General features: G+C 42.8%; 1 protein-coding gene across 1 annotated transcript; it reads right to left on the bottom strand.

The window, feature by feature from the left end:
* Positions 1 to 2866: 2866 nt before the first annotated feature.
* Positions 2867 to 3238, bottom strand: LOC307107446 (ubiquitin-ribosomal protein eS31 fusion protein-like; the record flags this gene model as incomplete). The annotated part of the gene is made up of 1 exon (XM_079784699.1): positions 2867 to 3238. One exon carries the CDS (start codon positions 3236 to 3238, stop codon positions 2867 to 2869), a length of 372 nt encoding a protein of 123 aa, XP_079640825.1.
* Positions 3239 to 10138: the final 6900 nt, after the last annotated feature.

The following is a 10138-nucleotide window of genomic DNA, read 5'->3' as shown; positions in this document are numbered from 1 at the left end:
GGGGGAGAGAGAGAAAGAGAGAGAGAGAAAGAGAGAGAGAAGAGAGAGGAAGAAGAAGAAGAAGAAGAAGAAGAAGAAGAAGAAGAAGAAGAAGAAGAAGAAGAAGAAGAAAGGATGGGGCAGGGGGGCCAGGATGAATGAAGGAGCAAGAGAAGGTAGGGCCAGAAGGGCAGGGTAGCGCACTCTCTCAGGGCTGTGCATTCCCAGGGGAATCCAGTGGGAGTCCCCAATTTAGTGACAGAATTGAATGTGACCTGGATGGAAGGAGCCCTGAATTTGTTCTGTCCCCTGGGACTGTGTGACTTCCAATGAGTTGCTTAACTTCTTTGTGTATTTGTCTTTACATATGTAGAAAAAGTCTAGGCAATAAGAGATATGGTTTTTTTTGTTTGTTTGTGTGTTGTTGTTTTTTGTTTTCGTTTTTTGCTCTTTTTGGCTAAGAAATTCTATTTTCATGTGAAGAAACCGATCCTACAGATCCACAGATGAACAAGACTGCTGTGTTCAGCTTGAAGACAGTTGGGTTAGACCATCTTTCTTATTTGGGATCTCTGGAAACAGACCCTGGGAGGATGTTCATGAGCCAATGATCTCTTTAGGAGGTGCTCCCAGGAAGGCAATAGGAAAGCAGGACTGGGTTGAGGAAAGGCCAAGCAAAGGTGCAGTGTCAGGCAAATTCCCAGCTTCAGCCTGATCCTGTGGATGTTCTGGACTGTTAATTATGTCTCAGAGTTCATCTCCATTGAAGTAAAGGAGCTGGGATTTTATATTCTTGGCTAGAGGCCAGCCAGGGAGACATAATGCTCATCACCTTCCAGCTCTCCTTGCTGGTGAGGAAGCTTCAGGTCCCCGAGGGCAACTCCCTGGAAAAGGTCACAGGGACCACTCCTTAGCAGCCAAGTGCTTCTAATGTTGGGGACTGGCACCAGCAACCAGCAGAAGGGATCCTTGGGAATTTGGTCAGGACATCAGTAAGATCTCTTACACCACCTCCATGAGTCTCCCTCAAACCTAGGGTCCATGTAGTCAGAGATGGTCCTCAGAAAGTGAGGCCATCCTAGACCCATGAGTCCCTAGGCAACCCACCAGCTGACCACATGATGGAGCTCAGCCCAAATCAGCAGAACTGTGTGATGGGCTAACAGAACTATGGGATGGTTGTTATTTAAACCATTGAGTGTTGGCATGCTTTGTATACAGCAAAAGCTACCAAATACAGGGGAAGGAAATTATCTAAATCATCAGTCTAATTGCTATCCTAAACAACATCTGTAGGTAGAATCTGAAAGTGGCACTGAACTTCATGAGACACCAGAAAGTTCTGCCTGGAAGGCAGAACTAATGTCTCTCTAGTTATTACTGAATTGACACTAGACAATGACCCTTTCTTTCAAATCGTCCTCGGCATTTTGCGCTGCTACTGGGTTTTAATCTGCTGCTTTATCATCTTCTAGGTTACTGCTACAGTGGAATTTATTCTTGAGAGATAACCCAGTTTCTTTAAAAAGAGGGCATAAAATTATGTAAAAAGAAAGGAATAAAATAAAATTACATGACTAAGCCAAAAAATGAAGGGGACTAAAAGAAGAATGAAGGAGAAATTAATTGAACTGTGCTTTGAATGACTGGCTTGGTGACCAGCTTCTTATACAGTGAAGATTCCAGTATAAGGAGGTTAAGTCAATAGCTTGTACATATCTTGGACATCTCTGATGACTTTAATTAAAATTATTTTGAGGTGTCAGAAGAGTCCAAATACAAAAGTTTAGTTTAGCATGACCTTGCTGAAGATTTTGTGGAATGTATGTGTATTAAGAATGTATCCTAATTTGGCTGAAGTGAGGTACCTAACACTCTGCTTGACTTCATTGCTCCCCTGAATCACCACATTTGCATAAAAAATTAACATGAAAAGTGTGGTGAGCCTCTAGGCAGATGGAGGCCTTTGACTAATTAGTTGAGAACAGTGACAACTTTGGATACATGCTTCAGAACAGATTTAGTGCTGACAATGCTCTGTGAATATGGGAACACAGTGTCACTTTCCTGTGAGCTGGAGGGGAGGAGCTACCAGGCTCAGAAGTCTGGTATCTTGGCTTTAGAGGAGAAGCAACTGAGAGTCTGGTCAAGGCCCCATTGGGCTCCACATGTGACAGTCCTATTTGCAGAGCTTCCAGACGCCTTCTCAGGTCTCCTCACACCCTTCTTTTCCTTCTCCCTGACCCCGAGGACTGGAGAGTTTCTGTCCTGTCAGCCACGGACCCTGTCCTTGATTCCTTGCACACACCGGATGCATATCTGGTTCTTCTTGCATCTGGACTACTCATATCTTGGTGTGTAAAAGAATCACCTGAAGGGCTTTTTAAACCCAGTAACTGGGGTCATACTCCCAGATGTTTGGGTTCAGAACATCTGGGGTGGGGCCCAAGGTTTTGCATTTCTAACCAGCTGCCAGGTGATGTTGATGTCGCTGGTGCAGAGACCTCACTTGGAAGTAGCTCTGCTTTAAGGAAGTGATACACTGATCTAAGCACAGGGTTTCAAGCTAGCTACCTACACATCAATTCTAGCCCACAGACCAGTTTTATTTTTCTTGGTAATATTGTACAGGGAAAATTACCCCCAAATATCTAGTTGTGTTGACTTTTTTTTTTTTCTTGACAGAAACACAAACTGGTTTAATATCTAGACAGCTGATATTAAATATAATGGAATTCTTCTGCCAAAGTATAGTTTATCAATTTGATCCATCAACTTTTGATGCTTAAAAAATTCACTGGAATAATATTCAACAATTAAACGTTAGTTCATGTCTTTTATTAACCCAAATATAATTACTTGTATTATGGTTTGTTAAAGCAGTAGGTCAGACAACATTGCCACAATAATGTCTGTCAAAGTGGCTGGCCATAGAAACTCCAGCACCACATTCATCTGAAGGGCACTCCCGACGAAGGCGACTGATTTTGCCATTCTCATCCACGTTGTAGTATTTTAGGACAGCCAGCTTCACCTTCTTTCTTTTATGCTTGTTCTTCTTGGGAGTGGAGTAAGACTTCTCCCTTTTCTTAGCACCACCATGAAGTCTCAACACAAGATGAAGAGTGGACTCCTTTTGAATGTTGTAGTCAGACAAAGTATACCCATTTTCCAGTTGCTTGCCAGCAAAGATCAGTCTTTGCTGATCAGGAGGAATTCCTTCCTCATCCTGGATCTTGGCCTTTACGTTTTCTATCATATCCGAGGGTTCAACCTCAGAGTGATGATAGATCAGAAAGGAAGAGCCCTGTTGTCTTCTTTTGTAAGTAAAAACATCTGTCATTGTCAGTAATGCCAATTGCCTTGACATTAGTACCAGAATCCCCATTTAGAGGGGAAATGTATTCTTGGATTTGCCACAGTCCCCACCAACGCCTCTCATATTCCACCAGGCTCACTTCCACTGTTTTCTTTATATATTGTTTCTGTTTGCCCCTAAGTTTGTGTGCCCTAATTTAACTTTGCATAATATTACCCTTCACAGGCAACACCTTTGCATTTTTACAAGGGCTTGCAGGTAATGATGCCTTCATTCAGAGGTGTGATGCCAATAGTGGAAATCTCAGACTGCAGTGGTCAGCTGCCGTAGAGAATGTGGGGTTTCCCCAGGGACCTCACAGAACGGCCACCTGCCATGTCTCCATAAGGCGGTTAACCTGGTTTCCCAAAAGTTGACATGAAATAATGTGGAGAGAGATGCCCTTTTTGGAAGGAAGAGCCTTTATAAAACCAGGGTGTGTTCTTTTTACACAATGAATCTGGGTTAATAGAGACCCTTAGGGATACAAAACATTTACTAGGATTCTGTATATGGAAACTCCATTCTCTCCTTCCATTTCTCTTTCCTCAATTCTTTGAAAGGTGCCATGTATAGTTGACTTTGGTTTCTGGAGTATTGCCTGGGTTCAAATTCCGGCCTGGGAATTTACTTTCTATATTGTTTTGGTTAAATTACTGAGCATTTGAGTTCTTTGGCTTCCCCATGCATAAATCACACCAACCTCATGGGGTTATATGTGATGACTAAATGAGATATGGCATGTAAAGATCATAGAACAATGTGATGCCTAGTGAATACTTGATAAACGTCATTACTGTCTGCTTCCCATTGTAGAAAGTACAGTGGCAGAGGGATCAAGCCAATGTAAGCTCAAATTCCTATCCTACCACATATTGGTCATGTGACTTTGAGAAATGTTTTCCTTCTTTTTATTCATTCCTTCTATGGATATTTTTTAAATCTGTATTTCCTCATTGGTAAAATGAAGATGACAGTGTCTATTTATAGAGTACTTGTAAAGATTAAATAAGATAATCCATATAAAATAGTGCCTGATGTGAAAAGTACTTAATAATGTTAGGTTGGTTGACATGAAATTGCTAGTTTTGTAAGTCAAAAATGGCTGAATTAACAGTTTCCTTCAGTTTGAACTATACAAGTAGTATTATTGATTTTAATATGGTTGTTTCTGTTTTGTCCCTATTATCTCATCAAGGGATGAATCAGTTAGCTATAGCTGTGAAAAAAAAAATCTCAAATCTCAGAGGGGAAAAACAATGAACCCTATTATTTATTATGAGTCTATGGATCAGCTAGGTGGTTCTGCTGTTCAGGCTAATCTTGGCTCGGCTTGCTCATGAGTCTTTAATCATGTTATAGAACATATGGGGGCTGGCTGGTCTTGCATGGCCTCAGTCATTTATGTGGGGCAATGGAGTGACTGGGCCATGTGTGTCACCTTCTAGCCAGCTAACGTGGGCTTACTCATAAGGAGTTGGCCAAGTTCCAGTAGGAATGCAAGACCTCTTCAGCTCAGGCTTGGTACTAGCAAGGTAACACGTCTGCTGAAGTCTGAGCCAAAACAAGTCACATGGCCAAACCCAGATTCAAGAGTTGAGGAACTAGACACCACTCTTTGATGGGAGGGGCTGAAAAGTCACATTCCCAAGGACAGACATACAAGGAAGGGAGGTGAATTCAGGCTGTGTGTGTTTGTTGTTGTTTTCGTTTTTATCAATCTAAGACAGGAGGTGTAAATAATATTTGTGTTCCTTTGCATCATCATTTCTATTACTTCTTTAACTTAAAGAATTATTTTTGAGAAGCACTAAAAATCTCCAGCCTTGGGTTGTTAGGTATTTTTATCTTCCTATCCTTTGGCTCTTTTGCAGTTTTAGGAGCTCTGGCTGGGACACGCGTGGGCAGTCGTCTTTAGCACCTTGAAGGCTCCATCTCTGTCCAGTAAAATACAAGAAGCAGAATCACTTCTACAAGAAAATAGAGTAACTATAAAACAACTTGGTTGGTTTAACTCAGGGGCCAGTTGCTGATGAAAAACACAGCTGCTCTTGATATTCTTTGTATCCTGCACCTCTAATCACCAGCAAGCACTGTAAAGAAGCCACTGCTAAATATAGTCAAATCATAAGGAGGAGAAAAAAATCTGGTTTCTCCAACTTTTAAGACCTCAGGCATAATGGAGTTTATGAAGACTTTACAGAGATTTTTAGGGACTGAAATCATGAAAGTAAAATTGTCCTGTGATTCTGTACATGCATTAAACCGTTTTTCTCTCTCAACATGGTGATGAAGGTACTAATACTAAGAAAATTAAGATTTAAAAAATGGAGGCACAGAGAAGTTAGAAACTTGCCCAAAGTCACACAGCTAAGAAGTATGAGAGTCAGGATTTGAACTAAGGTACCCAAGTTTGGGAATGATACACTTAACCATTACTAAATTTGCAATAACGTAAATGATTGTCTTCTTTCTACCCAAATGATATTAAATTCTTTTCAATTCTACTGAAGATTCAGAAACCATGACTAAAACCAGTGACTCCATAGAGGCAGATTACAGCTCAGTATAAAAACAAAAACATATTCGAACTTTTAAGAGTTGCCCGACAATTAAATGCGTTGTGAGGTAGGGGCTCCCAGATACAAACTGAACATCACTGACACAAGAACTCAGGTCTCAGAGACTGGGTTCAAATCCTGGCTCTTCAGCTTCTTACTGTGTGCAAGTGTCTAGGCACCTAAGTTATCTTCAGCCTCAGTTTCATCATTTTAGAAAGAAAGCAAAACAAAATAATGAAAAAAGAAACAACTCTAAGTAACTCCATAAATTGTTGTGAGGATAAAGTAATACATTTAAAGTTCACGATTCATTATCTAGCACCATCATGGATTCATTTCCTTTCATCCACCATCATAGGAGTTGCCCAACAGAGCTTACAAAACATTTTCCATGAATAGGAGTGGTGGGCCTAGGGATACTGTGTCAGAAATGGGTTAGTTTAGCTACTTGGTACTAAAAACATCACCGGAGAGCTTGTTGCATATGCAAATTAATGGACTCTAACCTTGACCTACTGAATCCTGTCATCTTGGGTGGAGCCCAGCAATCTGTGCTCAGGTGATCCTCATACCTGATAAACCTTGCAATACACTGGCCTAGGTGACCTCTGGGGATGCTTCCAGCTTTAATTGTATGGTTCCTGCTAATCCTCCCTCACCAGTACCCATCTAGTAATTGCTACCATTTGTTGAATACTTCTGCTCAAACATGTGAGTAAATACTTTGCATGCATTCATTTAATCTTGCTCCGATGGAGCTGATACTATCATCATCCACACTCTACAGATCAGGAAATAGCAGTTAAAGAAGGTAGACTAGGATTTTGGCCTGAGTCAGTTTGGAGCTCTAACTACTAAACAATCTGCTAAATTAATCATAATTCTCCTAACTCTAAGAAGGACCTAGAGGGGAGCTATTTGTCTTCAAATCTATTCATCTGATAATGGAATGAGATAAATTAAGCTAATGATCCCAGACAAGTCAGAGAGAAGGTCTGTGTGGAAGGTCACTGGCTGATAACCTGAGTCCTCTCAGGACTTGATGATGCTAGGAGGTCACAGGGCTGCAGAGAAGGGAACCTGGTGGCTCCTCCCAGGAGACTGCTCAGGGAGGAGTGACCTGGTGGGTGGAAATGCTGCCTTAAGTGCCCTGCAATTGAGAAATGCAGCTGTGGGTAATTATTTTTTTCCTAGCTATAAATAAAATAATCCTAAGAAGAACAAAGGAGAAAAATACAGATGGGGGAGCTTCACTCCTGTTCTCCCCCCACCCCCATCAGCGGCTCCTAATGACAAAGCAAGGAGTTGGTTTAAACCACCCTCCACCTGCTGCCTTTTCTGCTGGTGATGTCTCTATAAGGAACAGATCTTCCAGCAGAATGTATGGTCAGCTGAGCCCGCAGAAGAGGCGACAATGCCTATCTTCCTGCCCTGTGGTCCTGATGTAGAAGAAACCAGCAGCATAGATGCAGATAGTTGGTTGTGTGGAGGGAGAGAGACCTTGTATCCCATCACCTTGGGGTACTTACCTCCCCTTTGTGTTTGCTGTAGCCACAGAGATGTATGTGCCTGGCACTGGCTTCATGCCTAGGCTTTGCTCTATGCAAGTGGGGCCTCACATTACAGACGTAGCTCATTTATTGCACTTTGCTTTATTGCACTTCCCAGATGTGGGTTTTTTTTTACAAACTGAAGGCAAGACCCTCCACCGGCAAAACCAATTACCACTTGCTTTACTGAGATACTTCTTTATTGCAGTGTTCTGGAACTGAACCTGCAGTATGTCTGAGGTATGTCTGTATAGACAATAGTCAGGATTTTAGGCAATCTGAGAAGGATGTCCATTGGGCCCAACTCAAACCATCTCCAGCACCAGAATTCCACAAGAACACCTTTAATCCTTTGGCAAAGAATTCTTGGTTATGTAAAATGGCAATACCCCTGAAGATGGAAACACACCAAGACAACTCTCTCAGATGAACCTTCATGGTCACAAGTCACTTTCAACAAAAGTGATTTTGATGGCTTTGGGGAGGGAAAATACAAAAATTGTAGATTTTTGCTATTCAATGTAGGTCAGCAGCAGTGAGTCTCCTGGACATCTGTTAGAAATGCAGAGTCTTGGGCATGTCTGAGACCTACTAAATCAGAATGTACATTTTGAAACATCCCCAGGTGATTTGTATGCATATTAAATTTTTGGAAGCATTGATCTAAATGTCCAAGATTGAAATGCATAGCAGCCATCGGGGGAAGGGAAAAGGTCCAAAGGGAAAGATAGTTCAGTGGTGAACACACATAATCTGGAAATGTAGGCAAAGTCTTTAAAATTTTAGCAGAGCAGAAAACAACTGAAAGATCAAAGCCTAATCTCTAACCATGGCCCAACTTTTATATCAACAGCAACATCTCTCTTTTTTTTTTAAATATATTTTATTGATTTTTTACAGAGAGAAAGGGAAAGGAATAGAGAGTTAGAAACATCAATGAGAGAGAAACATCGACCAGCTGCCTCCTGCACACCCCCCACAGGGGATGTGCCCACAACCAAGGTACATGCCCTTGACTGGAATCGAACCCGGGACCCTTCAGTCCGCAGACCGATGCTCTATCCACTGAGCCAAACCAGTTTCGGCAATAGCAACATCTCTTGGTGGCCTTATGGGGACAATAATGAAGGAAAGGGTGATATTGCCTAGCCAATCATCTACAGCAAAATATTGGTTAATAGAAAACTTCGAAGTTTTGATGGCATCCACCCAGAACACATTTTGGTTTGTAGCTACCAGTGAATGTTATTCATGAGGAGCTTGACTTAGAACCAAACTGTGAGCTTCTTGGAGCCTTGTTTTGATAGCTGAGGTCCAGGAGTCTCTGGGTTCTTGAGTATGAAGGTGGAGGGATCATTGTTCTGGGCACTGTAGGTGGAGGAGGTATGAAAGGGCAGGGCTGGAAAAGCATGTACTGAGACCTGTGGACCCTCTGTGGAGTTTCTTCTGATTAATTCAGTCAAGCCTGTCACAAATCCTTGAGAAGGAACAAGCCTATGTGAACTATGTTGCCTCTCATTGTGAGGAATTTGAGATAAAAGTTCAAATTAAGTTACATTCTTGTTCCTAAAACATGACCATAAATCGATATTTTAGTAATTTCAGTGAAATCTCATAGACATACACTCAGAGAATTTTTGTCATGTCCAGTGGAACTTCAGCTGATTTAGCTTCTCTGATACCAACTTCATAGTCAGTGACTTTACAAGTATGATCTGAAATGTACAGGAACAGGGGCTCTAGTTTATAGGAGTCCACAGCCCATCCCACTATAAAGGGAGGTGACTTTGTAACTCAAATCACCCTCAGGATGACATGGGGTTCCAGGTTAGGATTTATCATGTTCCATGAAATGGAATGTACCTACAGGATGATTAACAAAAGTAGAAATGTCAAATCATAAATGAGATACGGAAAGACTGCTGTGATACTTATGGAATCTTATTACTGACTAGAGGCCCGGTGCACGAAATCGTACATAGGGGTGTGTGTGACCCTCAGCCTAGCATGTACCCTCTCCAATCTGGGACCCCTCGAGGGATGTCCAACTGTCCATTTATGCCTGATCCTACGATCCCAGTAGGACATCCCTCTCACAATCCAGGACTGCTTGCTGGCTCTCAACTGCTCGCCTGCCTGCCTTCCTGATTGCCCCTAACCACTTCTGCCTGCCAGCCTGATCACCCCCTAACCACTCCCCTGCCAGCCTGATGGCCCCTAACTGCCCTCCCATGCAGGCCTGGTCCCCCCCCCCCCCAACTGCTCTCCCCTGAAGGCCTGGGTCCCCCCCCCCCCAACTGCCATTCTCTACAGACCCAGTCACCCCCAACTTCCCTCCTCTGCTGGCCTGGTCACCCCTAACTGCCCACCCCTGCAGGCTTGATTGCCCCCAACTTCCCTCCCTTGCAGGCCTGGTCCCTCCCAACTGCCCTCCCCTGCTGGCCTGATCATCCACAACTGCCCTCCCTTGCAGGCCTGGTCCCTCCCAACTGCCCACTCCTGCTGGCTATCTTGTGGCAGCCATCTTGTGTCCACATGGGGGCAGCCATCTTTGACCACATGGGGCAGCCACCTTGTGTTGGAGTGATGGTCAATTTGCATATTACTCTTTTATTAGATAGGATGTCCACTATGCTATCGCTAGAAGTTAACAATCTCTTCATCACCTTTGTTTAGGTCCTCCTGTATTT

This window comes from Cnephaeus nilssonii (assembly GCF_951640355.1).
Source record: "Cnephaeus nilssonii genome assembly, chromosome: 11".
NCBI classification, from domain to species: Eukaryota; Metazoa; Chordata; class Mammalia; order Chiroptera; family Vespertilionidae; genus Cnephaeus; species Cnephaeus nilssonii.
Note: the sequence above shows the minus strand (reverse complement) of the source record. Positions and strands in the feature narration are given on the sequence as shown.